Here is an 18,679-nt window from a genome sequence, read left to right as displayed (position 1 = left end):
CAAATCTGGAAAACATTTTGTTATTATTATTGCTATTGCAGATTATGTAATTCTGATTTGCATATTCAAGAGAATACACATGTCATTTCCTTTAAAACCTCCCCCTGAAGATCACTGAGTTCATCCCTTCTCTTTGTCAAGTACAACTATTGTAGAAAATTCCCAGACTTCCAGGCCCTCCCGTACATCCGTCCCACGTTAGCATCGCTTCCCGCGCTCTGCCTCCTCACATCTCCCTCTTCTCCTTTTACGTTTCCTCCTCCAACTTTATGTCCAGTTCTCCCCTGATCCAGCCCACCTGGCACCTCTTGCCAGGGGCAGGACTGCACCTTGTTTTATACCAACAAGATTTTGCAGGGCAAGTACATGGCCAGCCATTGGTCTTGAAGTCAAATATGTGGGTCAGTGCTGTAACACAGGAAAGAAAACCATAAATTCAAAAAAAATCCACACAACCTAATGGAGCAGTGAGTGTATTTTGCATTTTCAGAGAATGCAGAGTTACAAATGTAAATTTTACGAAGGTCTCACGCAATAATATCAGACCAGACTTCCAGCTGGGGAGGAAGGAACCGTGTAGCAAAAGTCTATCTTGTATAGAGTCAGTGTTTAAATAAAAACAGGTGCAAAAAGAAATAAATCAAGCTTTAAATTCAAGCATGACCAGTTCACATGCTGAGTTGAAAACTAAATATTCCATTTCAAGCAAATGGATCCAGATTTGAGCTGATGTTCAAAAATAACAAAAGCTTGAGTTTTAACCTACAAACCCTTTGTGCTTTGTTTTTTATATCTGTCTTTGTTCAAACCGTTTCTCCCTTAAGGCATGAACATACAAAGTACTTAAACAGATTTAAAATGCAGGTGACACTTCAGAACACTCACCAACAACACTGAGTGTTTCATCTGTTAAGAGATTTTTCTTTTATTTAACTCCGAAATCAAGTACAGCAAGTCTAATTTTTGTGAAATCAAAGCAAATTGACATTTTTGTGAGAAGACACCTGTCCTTCCATTCAAACTACTCACAATTCTAGGAAAAGCAATTTAATTTGCATCAATATTTATTTAGTTATTTACAGAAAAAATAGTAAATACATGTAAGAAACCTCAACACCAGAGGTTGCTCATAACCTGAAATCTAAGCTGGAACTTAAACATATAGCTGAACTTATTTAGATACCTGACCTAATTTTGAAGGTATAAGGTGGTCAGACCAGCGACCTCCAGCACATCTTTCCAGCCAACTTGTTCCTTAGATTTTCATTCAGTTCATTTATTGTTTCAGTCTAGGGAGAGTACAGATTATCATCAGCTGGTATCAAGAACCATTTAAAAGGTTCTTCAGCTGTGTCTAAGCAGCACTTCATGGTGGGAGGGTCTCCACCACCCTCCTCCCACCTCTTCTGGAGGATCCTTCAGCAAACACTGTGGAACACTGAGCATCTTATTTATTGGATCTTTTACTTTAATTTTAAAATTATCTCCAAATATCTTTGCTAAGACTGGTAATGTGCCACTTAATTGCTGTGCACTCCAGTTTACTTACAGGTGCCACCTGAGCTAACTCAGTTACTGTGCCTGGTACAGGTCACTGTGCTGATGTGATCTCAGAAGCAAAACACCTTCCCTTCTTCAACACACCTCCCAGTTACTGACAATTTCATTGTTCACTGCCAGTTTTAATTTGATTTTTAAGTTATTCAAACAATGTATTTATTTGGAAAGGAAATAATGCACAGAACAAAGCCCTCTCTTTCCAAGATTTTTGGAGTTAAAGAAAATCAGTTACAAATGCAGATAAATTCCTGCAACCCACATAGAAGACTTTCCAACAGCCCTATTGCATTCAGCCTCCAAAAACATTTTAATTGAAGTATGTTTACCTTTATTCACTTAATATTGTCCAAAAAATGTCATCTGTTCAGTATCACTGCCACACAAGGTGGTTATTATAACCCTTCTTTCATCCCAAATGGCTAGAAATGGGAGGCCAGCCTGCCAATATCCCTTTGGTGAAAGTACAGACAGATCAAAGCCATTCTCTGGAATGCTCCAACAAATAAGAATAATTTAATTTCAAAACTAGTTTGGATCGACTAATATTTACTTGGCTTAAAGCCCATTGGAAATGAAAACATTCCATCTTGGTCCATTCATGGAAGAGGCCACCCCGTTCCTTGTTTGGATCTGGAAAATCCCTGGTCTCAGATGTAACAGGATGTAAAGAAGGTGCATGGGGCTCTTTCCTCTTCACATACTCCCTTTCCCAAACCAAAGGGAGAAAGCTGGTCTGTCTCACCATGGGACAGGTGCACCGCAAAAGCCAAGCCTCACCTTGAGCTTCAAACTGGAAAACACACAAAGGGATTTAAGAGTGGCCCATCTCTGAAGTTATGGCTTAGTTAAGGCAGTAGAAACATAATTATCTCTAAAAAGGCCCAAATGCCATCATTAGAACTAAACCCCAAAACTATCTAGACAAGGCACCTGTTTGTCAGCACAATTTGCTGGCATAACACATCTCCACCTTTTTAGGTAGCAGTTTTTCCAGCACTGCAGTTAAATGTGTGTGGAATGTGTATAGGCAAGGCACAAACAATTCCAAGTAAGCCTGTTAAAATGGACTATTTACCATCAAAGGCTTTTTTGTTTTAATAGATGACCTTAGCAATATTTGGAAGTGGCAATATTAAAAGATTAGGATCACTTATGTTATCACCTCAAAAATACTAACCACCTTCCAAAAATAAATAATTGTTGTAAGCATATAAAGACATCTTTCTTTTTCACTTCAAACTCTGGAAATCTGTCTGGTTTGGGGGAATTTGTCATCATTTGGGACCATGAAAACAGCCCTGGCAAATGCAAAATTCCAGGCTTCAAGATGAAAACCATGAATTTAGTTGGCAGTAGGGGAGATTCCCTGAGGGATATCAGCTCTACCAGAAACAGGTACTCTTGTCAACAAGGGACTGAAAAATGGACAAAAAACATTCTTAACATGCTGGCTAACAAATTTTAACATTTCTAAAAATAAAAAAGAGAAATGAAAAAAAAGACAAAACAAAAAGACAAGCTGTATTTTTGTAACTGAAGCATTTGATTTCTAAGCTGGTTTTTCCCCCCGTGGTTCATACTGGGAATTTTAAAGAAAGTTGCTTAAGCCACTAACCACCTACTCTGACCTCCACACAGAGAATCTAAAAATACTTCTGAAAATTAAGTGTGCATTAGACAGCAATACTGCAGCACTCAAGTGTTTCTTAACATTCTGCTGTTTATGAGAAAACACCAACAACCAGTAATCATTAATTTGTTCTACCCAGAAAAGCAAAATGCAAAAATTGCTGCTGGCCATTGCCAGCAAACTGTGGCTGTTTTCTCATGCAGCAAAAACATGCTGAATGACAAGTCCATGGGTTAGATGGGTTGGAGATTCACACAAAGGACACCTTTTCTCCCAAGGTGTTTCCTTCTAAGAGTTGTGGATTTTGGGGCTATGATGCTTTACTGAAGAGGCTGGATTAGATGAGTAACTGTACAACTGCCATTGTAACAAGTTTTGGTTTGTTTCCGCTACTCATGAGATGGATCAGGCCCTTGTTGAGTCACTGCTTTATTGCATTTTTGCTTCTTCCCCTCTGGGAAGCCCTAAACAGCTCCCAGGAGAGCTTCACTGTACCCAGCACAGCACCAAGTCACAGCTGTGGTTTCATCCTCCTTCACTTCAGGCTCCTTGGTACCTTTATTTATTAATTTTTAGATGGAGTTGGACTTGCTGTTACCCCTGGTAGTGCTTGACACAGAGTACGCAGGCTTGGGCTGTAATTCCAGCACGAGGCAAGTCCTTTCACATCCCTGTGCTTTGAATTTCCCCATCAATGAAATGGGAATCGTGGTCTAAACACACTGAGTACTTTCCATCCAAATGGCTTTTAAAGAAACAGCTGGCTTTTCAATCACATGACGTTTTCTTTGGAAAGGGCGCAGCACTGACAATAATTAAGCCAGACAAAATCAAAGGGAAAGTTGAGACAATTCCACCTCAAACTGAGAACTGCAGAGGAATCTGAAAGCAGCTGGAGCACGGAAAAGGCAATTGCAAGGCACTTTTATAAAATGCAACAAAAATCATCAAATAAGAAAAAAGTACAATATAACTGCTCAGATGTTCAATGATCCACTATCATCTACCTCTGTCAGTACACAACAAGATCAGCAGCTAAACTTTTGCTCCCAGACAGTTCCCACATCTCAGCTGAGTACCCTGGATGATCCCTCCCATCTAAGGTTACTTGGGTTGGTGCAAACTTGTGCTTAAACCCCTGGAGAATGACATCTGGAAAGAACACATGGACATCTCCATGCAGAACAAAACCATGCACAGCCACACAAGTTCCTGAAAAAGGAAATCGGGGTTTGGGCAACTATTTTTATAGCAAACATGACAGTGCTCTCATCTCCTGGAATAATCCTTTTGATTGAGAAAGGCTGAGATCCCAGTTTTTCCAGGTCTGAGTAAGTGTTCCAGCCAGTCAGCTGTGACACAGCACTATTACTGCTGGCTCCAAAAACCACAGGATGCTCTTCTTCCATGGCAAGAAAATAACATCCAGCATACTCTTCCAGGCTGCTATTCCCAGGTTAACAGATGAACAACTCACACTGGAGGGGCAGAATCCGGGGATGGGTCCTACCCCTAAAATTCCCAGCTGAGACCCCTTCCCCTCTGTCCTGGCATGGGGCAATTTGGCAGTGGATCTCACTACCTCAGCCTGGAACATCCATCCCCTTTTCCAGATGTGGCCATTTAGCCTGCAAGCTCCCAGCACATGGATAGAAAATGAAGGGACCACGGGAGGAGGTCAGAGGTATCTGTTACAGCGAGATAACAGCAATCATTACAGACATCCTCAATTTCACCACTATGGATTGACTCAGAGGAGCACTTAGTAGAGGAAAAAAAAAACCAACAAAAAACCCCCCAAAAAATCATATCAAACACAGTTCATTCTGCAGAACTCCAGGCCCCAGGAACAAAGGTAGGGCTGTGAAATCTGTCTGAACATGAGTAGCTCTAGAAATCCCTCCTTGCCTGGAGATATCCCCCATGATAAAGGCAGTGACCTGGGTCAGGAACAGGGAGAAAGATGGATGTCGTTGGGGTGGAGTGTTGCAACCTCCTGCAGATAAAACCTTCAGGGAAAGACTCCAGAAATAAATAGAATGGCAAGCTGCCAAGTTTTGGGGCAGATTGTGTCCTTTTTCTTAGTCAATGACTTCAAACTCCTTGATCTTAAAGCATGAAGCAATTTTCCTAATATAAAAAAAAAACAAACCAAAACACCCACACAAAAGAAGACAACAAGAATGACTCCTGTGGTTTAAATAAAATAAATAAATTTTAAAAATAAAAATCAATCTCCAGACCTAACACCTTCTTTCCTTTTAAAATTAACAGCAGTGCTATTATTTCTACCAGTGAAAGGTTTCAGGTTAACAGCACAGAGACTGAGCACCTCTATGATGAGAAAGCCAGATTTGGCAAAGCACCCTCTCATTCTTTGGAAAATACAATCACAGACCATTCTGTCCTGCCCACAAGCCACCAAAAGGGCAGAATGATGGTACACATTTTTCTGGCAGCCCACAGAGCAAATCAAGGTGATACCTTCCATATTTCATTAGCACTGCACTCAGCCAAGTGATCTCCTCTTCCAATATTAGCCACAAAGCCATGACTTCAAACACTGACATAGAGACAAAATAACTTTCTACCCTCCATCACTTTCTTTCCTCAAAAGTGAAAGAGAATTTGGTTCAAAAATAAGATTTAGCTTAGTACATTGATGGATAAAATGTTGACACAAGTGTAGAGTAAAAAGACCATTTATTCAAGACTCTTTGGGTAAAAAAGAATTTGTGGGAAAACAAGGATATTTACAATAAACAACCCTGAGCTGTTGCCTCCAGGTCCAAGCTGGCTCTCATGGACCCATCCTGAGTGCAACCTGTGCTAAAAAACATGCCATGGACACTCTCAACTTGCCTGTCTGCAGAGCCAACACTGTTAGGGATGATTTATTAACACCTTCTCACAGCCCAAGCCAGTCCAGGTGTCTAATCCTGCAGCAGGATTTGTTTGCAAAGAGATAAAAGGTTTGAGCAGAGCAAGGGGTGGATTTCCTACTCTGAACCAGTGCAAGCAGCACAACCTCCTGTGGAAATGGGTATGCTTCAAGAAATCCATTAGTGGCCCACATCCTTTGACAGAGCATGTCTCTGTCAGCCTCCAAATCAATCACCTCCAAGATGAGTTGTTATTGAGTGTCAAGATGCTGTTATAACTATTACACACATATTAATCCATGCAGCTCAAAGGAGATCTCTTTCTGCCAGCAGAAATCCATCAAAGTAGCAGGATCTTGTTAAGTGCTGAAAGAGACACATGATTTATCTTCATGCAGAGATCTTCTTGACATGCCACTCTGCTGCCCAGAGCCAGGCAGGCTATTAGCTTGGGCTGTTAAAAGCTAATTTAGCTGTGCCAGTGCCTTAGCACGGGGCTCCACGTGCTCTGCAGCACTCGCTCAGAGCACGCATGGTGCATCAGCTCGGTGCCAGCCTGTGCTGTACACAGACAGCCCTCGCAAAAACAAACAGACAAGGTCATTTCTAAACATCTTTAGCATACACAAAAACCATGGTAAAATTAACAGAAAAATTAGCAGCAAAGCCAAACTTAAGGAGAAAAACAGAGAGGATAAAAAGAGTGCCATTCACCCTTTTGTACTAAATGTAAACACCCAGGGAAAAACAGCGATGGGAGCTTTATTATTTTTTATTATTTAGGTGAATTTGGCAGTAAATAAAATAACAATTTAATTTTCCTTTATTCAGGCAGTTCAGTATTAGCCAGGCTATCCACTTAAAGAATTGTGCACTTTCTGGCCTGAATAAGCAAGTAGTGACAGTAACCCAAAGCTCCTTCCACCACAAGTCCTGTACAGCTCTGGTACTGAGGAGGAGGAGGTGTGGAGGTACACAAAAGCAGCAACACATTGGGGTTAACCTTTAAATTATGCAAGTCTCCATGTAATGTCACAGTGAACACAAAGACAAGACAAAAGAAAGGGGGAATTTTCGTTTTTGCAGAATGTCCCCTTCAGCACCACTCAGTTTCTACAACAAGTATTGGTCTTACTTTTAGGCTTTTTTTTTTCTGAAATTCTGGAAACTACTTCAGTCAGTTCCTAGAAAAACACACCCAAATTGATGTGAATGTCTTGCTCTGGCCTCATCCTAAAGCCTCTTCTGTTCTTCATTACACTTACGAGAACCAAACCAGGTAATTTTATAACCAGCTGCTTGAGTGATTGATAGTATTTCCTACTAATTGCCCATCTAGCAATAACAACAAAATTGCAGTGCTTAGAAGCAATAGCAGGCAGTCTGAATGTGTGCAGTGACTAAGAGAAATCCAGCTACTCTCCTGGCACCAGAGATGGAGAGAGTCACAATTCCTGGAAGATAAAGTACATATGATGACATATTATTAGAAGCAATCTCCTACCACTGGAGTATTTTCACAAATAGCCTTGAGGTGCCTTAAAGAAACAAAACAAAAAAGTCAGGTTTGAACACCAATATCCAAAAGCAGAAGAGAGCTGAAGGATGGCTTTTTCCTGGTACTTCAGCCTCCTCTACAGTACAGCAAAACCTTCCGAGGGACACAGCTCAGTGTGCTCCAGAGCACTCATTTTCCTGCCAGCTGCAAAATATCCCTGCCAGCCTTTAAAGTTTTCCCAGCTACAGTACTTGGAGCTACTGCAATGACTGAGGCACTTTTTGCAGTGACATTTTTGCCATTAGAGAACAGAAACCATTGTAATCATTATTTTACTGATGTAGTAAGCCCCACAACCACAAGAGCAGACAGATGAAACTTTTGTAATGTTTAAAAGAAACACTTTGAAACATCAATACAAACACAGGCAGCCTTGAAAATGTGTCCTGCGACAGAACTGCCACTTGATGGCACTGCACAGCATCGAGCTGCAGTGTTCACAATTCTTTTATTTTCCACTTGAGCACAATATGGATTTACTTTATTGAGCCAGGTGGAGGAGGAGCACTTGCAGGGAGACCACATCCAACACAGCCTTTGGAAGCAATGGGAAGCACTGCAGGCAGAGTGCAGGGCGTCTGGGAGGCTGTGTGAAATTTTGGTTTCATGAAATCAACATCTTCATGAGCACTGCTCTGACATCAGTTTTGCTGTCAGAACTGCCTCTAGCTGAACAAAATGACTGTCAGCATTTTGTTACAGGAAATACAGCAGGGGCATGTGTCCTGAGGAATGACATGGGAAATGTGTTTCTTCATTCTAAAGGTAACATGAGAATACATCCCACAGTGGAAGAGTAGGTGAAGAGAATTTTTGTTCTCTTAAACTCAGATGCAGATTTCCATTGTTTATTCCTTGTGAGAGGAGAGAAGGCAACACTGTCAGTGATGCTGGGGATGGGACATCATCTCTTGTGTCTGTCCAGGTACTCCCAGCTCATCAGCTACCACAAGAAATAATGAATCCCAAACACAGAGCCCAAGACATGCACATTATTTCACCCAATTTTAATATAACTCTGTGTGATAATATAAGGATTCCTTCTGCAGTTTCAGAAAACAGGAGGAAGCAATCTAACAGCTCCCCAAAAGCAGATCACTGTCTCTGCTTTCCCACCCCTACCAGCTGTACCAGCTCTGGCATCCTCTGCAAGTCATATTAAAGTTCACACGTAATGCTGCAAAGTAGTGGTGAGTTAAGGGCAGAATTTCAGAGAAGTGCTCCAGACTTCAAGCCAGACTGTTGATTGTTTACCAGCACTTTCACACCCACAAAACAGGATCACAGAAGAAAAGTTCAAATAGATAATGAGAGGAGGAGGGCTTTGAACCCATATCCAGCACTTTGAGTATCAGACAATATGGAAGAAGGGTTGAGAAAAGGCCTCTGAGCTGCAATTTAAGCAACAGCTTCTCCTGGAGGAACATGCTGCTGATGGTCTGGCAGCCTCACCTGACTTCTCCAGGCAAAGCTGCTTTCAGTCAATGCACAAAAGTGACCATTTCACCAGCAGTCGTATGCAAACATCACACAGATCTCATGAGCTACAGAATGTCTCTCTTAAGAGGAGCAAGCCAAGCAATCAGCCTCAGAATAATCAGACTGAGCAAAAGTCTGCACTGAGGTATGACAGAAGCCAGAAGCAGCAGGGAGCTTGCCAGGGGATGGTGCTGAGCTCAGCTGCCAGACACCCATTTCCACAGAAGGGATGGCTTCTTGCATGATGCAGACCAGAGTTTGGGAAGTGGAGGATGAAAAGAGCCTAAATCAAAGATCTGAGTGACAAAAAACTTAAAAGATGAGGTCAAGCACAGTTTAGTGAGGAAAGTATTTTGCCTGGAGAATTAAAGCAGAGCCAGACAAGCTGCAATATACTCCTCTCAAAAAAAAATCAGTTTGCTCAGGCACCCCAGCTGACTTTCTTAAAACCAACCAAGCAGCAGGTTCTTCCACAAGTAATGCAAGCAAATATTTTATTTGTAAAAGGTGCTCAGAGGCCTCCACTCATTTCATTACTCAAAGACATTTTGAAGGTGGGGCAGAAAACTAGTTTGTCATTAAGAAGAAATCAAGTACCCAACAAATAAAAGACAAGAGGTTTATCAGATCCTCTCACCACAGAGGTGAACTAAACATCAAGGCTGGCTGTCCTCTTGCCTTAGGACCTTGAGAGAAACAAAGACAGGGTTTCTGTATAGTGACTTTCATGAGAAATTCCCACATCAAAAGTATGTGTGGTATGTTCTACTTTTTCTGCTGGACTGACCTCAGATATTCAGTCATCTCAGTGGCCTTTGTCACCATAGATGCCACTAAGCAAACAAATTCTGCTTTAGTAGAAATGTAACTTAACCACAGCTGCCAAGCTCATGACAGCATCTCACTGTAGAACTATAAAGGTATTTCATTTTGTCCTTTTGTCCCCTTGGTAGAGATTTCTGAAGATCATTAATTGGAGAGAGTTCTGAAGAACATCAATCATATAGCACACAACAGTGCACAAGTGACACCTGAGATGGTTTCAGCCATGCTAAGAAGCCAGATGTGAGGCACACACAGGTACAACACCTCACTGCACTCAGGGACACGGGGAGCCAAGCACTTGGGACAGACACTGCTGCCACAAGCCTCAAAACTCTGCATGGTGAACTTCTTTCTTCAATTCCTTAATATTAATTCAGAAGGGGAGGGGTTTAAAACATGAACATCAGAGGGTATTAAAATTATTTTTCTCAGGAATACACAGAGCACTTCATTCTATATGAACACATAAGCGGGGTGGGGGAGGGAATATTACAAGCATTATCCTTTTCTTCAATTTTAGATAAAAGCAGGATGAACTGGGAAATTTTCAGGAGTAGTTCATTCATTAACAAAGGACGACCCACTGTACCCAAACCCCAGGTTATATTAAGAGAGGGTCAATGCATTCTTTCTGAGGCTTTTGAAGTTCATAATTCATTAAGCTGCATGACATTTTGCCTTGGGAGTGGGAGCTCTCATCTCTATCAAAAAGTCTCCTTGAGAAACTCTGCAGGTTACACAGCTCCTAAGTGGCAGTTTAGACAAGAGACTCCATCCACAGACCTGATTAAAGACCAAAGTCAATGGCAGCATTTTTATCAATTAAGTGTTTGCCCTCTCATGCAATCACCAGTTATGACACATTTGGGTTTGTCACTCCAAATAACGTGGGCACACCTTAGACAAACCATGCAGAGGAGGAGTGCTGTGATTTAAAACAAGTTTGTTCCTTTTAATCTAAAAAGAAAAAGGAAAAAAAAAAGTTTGCAGCAATACATCATGCTTCTCCAGCTGCTAATCTTTTCCATTTCACACCCACTGATCATTATCACCATGAAAAAACATTCCCGTCTTAAAGGCAGATCTAAGGTTGTAACCTTGGCTGCAATCAAGAGTAGATGAGCTTAATGTTTCCCAATGCATTCCCTGCATGTCACCCCAGTGCTTTTCCAAAACATCCATACCCAAACACTGCTCTCAGGTCACTTTTCTAAAATCAAAGCCCCAAACCAACATTGATTTCAGAGATGTAGGAGATACGACTGAGTTACAAAAATGATCAATAATTCTATAGAGACCCCACAGCCAGCAGAGGCTGAAATCAGAAGCCACACACATCACTTCAAGGGAGATTTTCAGGACATCATGCAGCTGAAGACACGACCTTGATTATTCCTTCGTGTGTACTCCATATTTATTAAAGTTTGGGTAGAAATAAGGACATGGCTTGTGAGCCTTGATCTTTTTGTAATTAAATCTCCTGCTGAATAATCTGCTGGACTCCCAGTCAGAGATAGTGTTTCCAAAAAGATCAACACTTCCCATTTGCAAAGCACTCTGCCATGGATGCTAGCAACAATGGAGTTTAAGTGACTAATGCAAACAATTTAATCTATAAACAGAATTAATGAATCACAACAATAAAAAGGTCACCTAATAATAAACTTCCATTGTTTAGAGCATTGTTAATATTTTTTTTCATACTCCTAGATGATCTGGATATTCCAGTACAACAGTGACAAGAGCCAGGAAGTACCTTACAATGCTGAAGCTGAAATTTTGCCTTTTGGTGGTACAGAGATACAACTTTTATAAAAAGATGACAATCACTGAGGTCACTGCAAGCACATAAAAAAAAACAAATAAAACTGAAGTTCATGACTTCTCACCTCCCATCCTCCTGTTCCACCCCAGCCCTGCCAGCAAACAGAACAGCTTGGTCCTTCAGCTTTGAGAGCCTTGGCTCCCTAAGCACAAGTCCCAGGCAGACCACAAATAAGGTCTGAAACCTTCATCCACTACATTGTGCCCGATAAGAATTCCCATATCAACAGGATGGCACCGAAATACAAGAGGGATGTGAGTAAAGTCAGTTTTGGATTTAATCCAGTGTCTGTGCATCAATAAAGATGTTCCCAACTGCAGTCTAAGGCAGATAACCAAAGGACTGCCTGGCCACGTGCACTTTTTTTTGCAGCTGAAGAAACCAATGCATCTTAAAGAAGAGGGTTTGAACATTTTTATTTCAAATTCACCCCACAATATTCAGCCAGAGGCTCTTCTAAATCCCACTGCCCTTTCTAAACAGGATTCCGTGCTGGCAGTGGTAGGGCTGGGGGATCTGCCTGCCCTCCAGCCCACGTGAGCACGGCGCTATCGCACCCAAGCTAAACTGGGGAACATTTCCCTGCCCTATCTCTCCTGGCACCCGCTCCTCAGCCCCATGACTGCGCTGCTGGGAGCAGCTCCCAGCTGCAGGGCCAGGGAGCTCCTTACACAGCTCGTCAGAGGAGGTACCAGCAGCTCTGGGTGACACATCCAATGCTCCTGGGGGACAGGAGCCAGCTGTTTGCAGAGCATAGGCTGAGCAGCTGTCCCAGTCCAAACCTGCAGCAAGGCTCAGCTCCAGTGCCTGGCAACCTCATCAACAAGGAAACAATCAGGCAAGGCTTAAATGAGACACTGAATCACAAAACCACGACACTCATTATTACAGGATGTGTTTTCCACCTTATTTCTTAATCTTCACACTTACAGGGGCCAGTAATCTCATTACAGGCCGTGACCTCGCAGTGGTCCCAAGCTCTGCAGAGGCAGGACAGGACAGATGATTTTTACAGAAGAGGTAAATAGAAGTTCAAGCAGCCAAAAGAAAGTAGCAAGAAGGATACAACAGGTGGTCTTCCTTCCTTTTATGCACACTGATTTGAGTAATACAAGAATCTCTATCCCTCTATTGCTGTGTATGTGGAAATACCATTTTTTCCATCACCCAGAAAACTTTGGCCCCAAGTACACTGGACATCTCAGCTTCTCAAACCCCTCTTTTTAATTATGAAGTATTAATCTGATAATTATCAGATAGGATAAAATAAGCTCTAGCTCTCTAACCAGCTTCCAGAAACTGGAGACATAATCTTTTACTTTCACCTCCTAAAAGGAGCTCAGTAATGCTGCTGATGAAAACGGCAGGATGATCTAATGCATCTTTCAGGATGAAACTCATGGCAGATTTAGTAAAATGATAAACAAAACTGCATAATCCTTAATCTAAGATATTAGCCTAAAAGAGAAAAGAATGTAAAATATGCAAAGGTGTCAAAAACAAAAGGGTCAAGTGTGGGAGAAGCATGTTCTCCTGAAAGTAGACAAAGATAGGGAAATCCTCTGACATGTCAGTATTACCTGTTATTTCCAGTCATTTACAGAGATTAAATTCCTTATGTAGGAATTAACAGGATACTGTTCTCAGTAATCTGAAAACAAGATCTAGGAGCCTATATGTGAAAAATGGAGTTGCCATCACTCTGAAGAGAGAATGTGGTGAGGTTTTTTATTCACCTCCCAGCAGCCAGGCCACAAGACTGCTATGTCTGTCTTTAGAAAAGCAGAAATACCAGGAAGATACCCTTTTTTTGTGTTCTGCTGGCACCTAACAACTCTCAGATAACTGTCAATTAGCAACACATGGAAAACAAAACTGATCTTAAAATGTACAAAGCATTTATACTGAGAGCAAACAGAAAGACTAAATCTTGATCTTTCAAATTTCCTCAAGCTACCAACAAATTTGTTTGTTTTGAAAGGGAGATGATTTGTGTATACACCTGGCCAGGGGAGGAGGAGAGAAAAGGAAGTCACTGATGTATTAATAATGTAATTTATTTGCTCTGCAAAGAAATGCTATACCAAGTGCCATATAATCATTATTTTACACCAGGCCACATTTGACCTCAGCCCAGTTCTCTATCACGTGGGGATGAGGACTTCTAAGTGTACCACTTCAGTATTACATATTCAATAAAACCCCATACAAAACAGTGGGAAAATAAACTAATTCAGTAGATAAGCCTGAGAAAACAAAGCCTCCAGATTAGAAAAGTCATACACTGTTCAAATGACATGAGAATAATTTTGTTCTGCAGTACAGCATTCATGTGGTTCTACTGCAGCAATTTCATCATATATTTGCACCTAAGTTCCATTCCCTCAATGTGCCCTAAGTTTAAATGAAGTTTCTTCAAAGTCAAGGTATATTCAGTAGACCTGAGATTTAACAAAATTCAGGCAACATTTAGTTTCAAAATTCAGGATATGGTGTACTCCTGGAAAGCCACTCTCACAAAATCAGGTCACACTATGTGGTATTTTAATCTTGCTTTCAAGCACAGACTTCGGACAGTGGGTAGAGAATAAATTCCAATGAGAACTTCTAGCTGGTAATTAAAGGTAGGCAAAATTTAAAGCCTCCATGGCATTAATGGTCAATATGCTCCATTATTCACAACATTCAACACCCTCCAAGATACAGGTCTATCACCAGTCCTGATTGTCTCTCCTTCCTTCCCCTAAAAAGCCGTATTTGCAAGCAATATTCCCTTCAAATTTTCCATCCTCCCATCCAGCTCTGCCCTGGCTGGTGAGGTCTGTGGGCAGGACCATGAGCTCCAGCAGCTCAGCCTGCTCCCAGCACAGCAAGGCAATGCAGAAAGCAAACAGTTACAGACCTGGCTGGCAGCTTTGGCACAGATTTACCACACGCTCACACACCCCCGCGCATCCAGGTCTAATTTGACAGTGCCCATGTTCTCCAACAAAGCTGCTATTCAAGAGCCAGGGGAAGCTTGTTCCTTATTAATGGAGCCATGGAGGTTACGAGCTCCGAGAGGCTGACGTAAGCCATACCCTGCTGCAGCCCAGCCCTTCGCTGCCTCCAGCTCCCTGCCACGTTTTAAACTCCAAACAGGAAAATATTATCACAGTGAGCAAGCCCTGCACACTTGGCATGCCCCGTTTTCCACACAAGCAATTTCTTCTCAATTGGCTGTCACACAAGCACAGCCATGCACCCCAGCACACTTTGGGGAGGAAAAACAAAAGTGGGGGATACCTGCACAGAGACAGCATTATGTGCCTCAAAACCTACTTAAAAACCTACTTAAAACAGTGCTGGAAACCACAGGAGCTCTGTGACTTACCTGAGAGCGTTACCACTGAGCATTTGCAACTGAATTAATACAAATAAACTCCTTAGGGACCAAAGAGAAAAGAAGCAGCATCTCCAAAAAGCTGATGGGAAGTGTTTTTTGTGAATAGTAGGAGAGGAAAAGAAGCATTTTAATTGGTACTCACATACAATGGAGCTTGCTGTGGATTAAGTTTCATGACCTCAGAACACTGAAACAAAAAAGAAAAACCAAGTTTAAGCTACTTTTCATAAAATTGTAGGTACTTCTAAACCAGTTGCTTTAGCACTCACGCACTCCTTTTTCCAATGAGCACTTTTTCTCTTCCCCTTCATGTCCACCTCTGTTCATCTTTCCTCCTAGCAATCCTCTCTTCATATCTGCCTTTTATGACAATTATCATTCCTAAATTGAAATCCTTCCACCAAATCCCTCATTCCCCCATGAAAAATAATTTATAAGTATTTGTAGTTCTCTCTGCTGCTCAAGAAATCCAACTACTACCTTGTCCAAGGTAATCTGGTGTAATTTTTTATGCCTTTCATTGGATTATTTGTTAAAAAAACATTTCAAAACTACATAGAAAACAAACTATCAAAAATGCTATGAAGGAAAAACTTACAGAATATATGATGCTCATGGTTCTGCATTAGCATTTTTCATAATCAAAATCTACCATTACCCATTCTGCAAAAGCTATTTTAGTCAAGAATCTTTCCTCTTCCCAGTTTGTCCCTGGAATTTCTCTATAACCTGGTGAAAGTTTCTTATATTGAGCTTTGAATCAGCTGAACCAGAATTTCTCTTGCATTAGCTCCTCTCCAGCAGAAAATATTCACTCTAAACAAAAGCTCTAAGTTTTCATTTAATGTGTGTATTAAGAGATCCAGGATCCTAAGATGAAGGAATGCAAAACAATTAAAAATGGAATTTCTGCTGTTACTCATGTCTGCAGAACTGGTAATGCTCTGCAAATACTTCAAGCCCTTTTTAAAATAGATGAAATACCACTCTGCTTTTCACACAAAAAATGTGGGATCTTGTTCATACTTTGCTCCTTTCCAAATCCCACAGTTTGCCTTTAGTGAGACAGAAATTAAACCACAGCCTAAATTCTCTTAGCTGATTCCAGCTAGCCTTGCTCCCTCACATGCTCTTTTTATTTTACATGTTTTTGTGCCAGTTGCTTTAAAATACCAGAGCAACCTGCCAAGCTTGTGCATCAAAACAGCCCCTCTGCAAAAGGTCCTCTGAGGCAGCCAGTGGATGGACAAGTACTCTGCAAAAGTTTTAAATCCAGTCCAATTCATACCTATTTTCAACCTTGAGATTCCCTTTCACACAGCAAGAACACCCCAAAATGTTTATGCCTGATAGTCTTCACTGTATTTTCAGCTCTTCCAAAAACTTACTGAGGAAAAGAAGGGATTAGTAGCACTAGCTGCCATTTGGGCAGGTGAGCTCTAACAACAGCTCTGCAAACAATATTCACTTGTGCCCTACACCATCTCCCTGGCAGTTCCAGTCCTTCTGAGGGCTCAAAATGAAAAAAAGACACAAAACCAAAAAATGCACAAACCCTGCTAATCCACCTCCATGACCTACCTGAGCCTCTCTCTCCTGTTCTGAACCGTGGTGTCCTAAACAGGAGCATAAAAACATGACCTAGACAAGAGCACTTACTGTATCTTGCAGAAATCAAACCATGCTCAGAAAAAAACCCAAGCTTTCAAGCTTACCTCACATATGGATTTCTGGAATTTCTCATTGCTACAGACTAATTCCTAGTGAATTCAAATTCATGACAGTTTTTGCTGGGTTCTTTTCTGGCAAGAGAAGTGCACAGTAGCAGCAGTGAAATAAGGTGACACTGCTGAACACTGGGTCTTGTCAAAAAATTGTGGGAATACTTCCTGCAGGAAGATTTTTCCCCCTGTTATCTTACTAGTTGGCCCTTACATCAGTCCCTTAAAGTGACTCCTTGGTTCATAATGCACATGTCATTCCAATTTTTCTAAGGATGCAAACTTAATTTGCAAGGAGCCAGGCAGGTTTGGAAGATATTTTATCTTGTTACGAAGTTCTTTGGCAAAAACACAGGAGAAAAACTGAGTGACAGATTAGCCTGAATGACTACTCTGCATCAACAAGGGACTAAATTTAGGTTTCTAGACAAGTGAATTTCTCCAACCAAAGGAAAGGCAGGGAGCAGCCTCTGAAAAACTTTAAAGACCTTTAATCCAGTAAGAGGAGAAAAAACAAAAGGCAGATCATACTGGTCATAACCAAGCCAAGATACATAGGGATCCTAATACAGTCAACAAGTTGGACTACTTTAAGCATAAAAATGAGGAGGGGAAAAAAAAAAAAAAAACCAACAAGAAGCTAAACTTTGTTTTCTCCTGTTATTTAGAGGAGCACATCCTTCAAGCCAATGCCTGCTAGGAGCCCCCAGAAAGCCATTTCTATCTTTTTGGGCAGGAAGAACTTGCTGGACCAGATACAGAAGAATGCAGTGAGAATAACTGGCCCTACTGTGAGATCAGGATCTGGACTGCACAGGAACTGCCTTGGAAGCCAAACTAACAAGAACAGGTAAATATAAATCCCACCTCCCTTGCCCAGCTCCCAACCCAGCACCCCCATGGCAGCCCACAGATTCTGTTCCAGTGGCAGCTGCCTGGACTTAAAACATTTATGGTATTTCTCACAAACATCTAAATCTTTTCAATTTCAGTGGCTGGGAGGTTTATCACAAGCTCCATATACATCCAGACAATTACATTGCAAGGTTTCTAGAATTATATTAGGTTTTCTACCTCAGGATAACACACTGAAATCCCTTGCATTTGCAAATTGGAAAGTAGGACATCAAATGAAAATCCAGGTTCAAGCTCTTCAAGACATTGTAGTAGTTTTAGACATTATAATGATCTGCAGATGCCAGTAAAATAAAAAGCTAATGGAGCCTCCTCAAAATGGGACAGATACCTTTCTGCTGTGTTAAGCAGTGAAGAATTAATACAGTAAGTTTTATTAATGTCTCTTCTAAAGATCTTCTGTGTTATTTCACACAAAATTTCATGGATAAGGATAAATAACAACTCTTCATTTCTCTGGCTATGGTAACATATGTCAGGGAAAGAAAAGAAGAACAATAATTTATTTGCTTTACTGTGGTTCCAAACCTCATCCAGAATTAGGGCCCCACTGGTTAGACGCTGTAAAAATGTCAGTGCAAACGAAGTTTCTGCCCTGAAGAGTTTACAAATAAGCACAGGCAGCAGGAAGGGATACAAACCCCATGTGCCAAAGCAATAAACCCTCTTCATCCACCACTCCCAGCTACCTCTTAATTTGGCCACAATTAGGTGGTTTATTCTTCTAGGCATCATAGGCAAAGTGTGTATCGTGAGGACAAATCTGACAGGAAGGTCAACGTTCCTCCAGGCCAACCCATCCCACACACAATCTGTCAGGCTGAAGAACTTTGAATACCATGTAGACAGGAATGCCAAAGTGCCTTTTCCATTTTCCCATCATACCCCCTTCAGGATTG

General features: G+C 41.3%; 1 protein-coding gene across 46 annotated transcripts in view; it reads right to left on the bottom strand.

Moving 5' to 3' along the window:
- The window catches only part of AKAP13 (A-kinase anchoring protein 13), a 201,160-nt gene that overhangs the window by 128,452 nt on the left and 54,029 nt on the right, over positions 1–18,679 (bottom strand). For all 46 annotated transcript variants that reach the window (XM_086849725.1, XM_086849721.1, XM_086849739.1 and 43 more), the window contains one exon: positions 15,287–15,331. In XM_086849725.1, the coding sequence (XP_086705851.1) occupies positions 15,287–15,319 (33 nt within the window). In that variant the 5' untranslated portion in view covers positions 15,320–15,331. The remainder of the gene's footprint in view (positions 1–15,286; positions 15,332–18,679) is intronic.

The sequence above is a fragment of the Cyanistes caeruleus genome, chromosome 13, assembly GCF_971803275.1.
Source record: "Cyanistes caeruleus chromosome 13, bCyaCae1.hap1.1, whole genome shotgun sequence".
NCBI classification, from domain to species: domain Eukaryota; kingdom Metazoa; phylum Chordata; class Aves; order Passeriformes; family Paridae; genus Cyanistes; species Cyanistes caeruleus.
The sequence above is the reverse complement of the archived record's forward strand: the minus strand, read 5'-3'. Positions and strand labels throughout refer to the sequence as shown.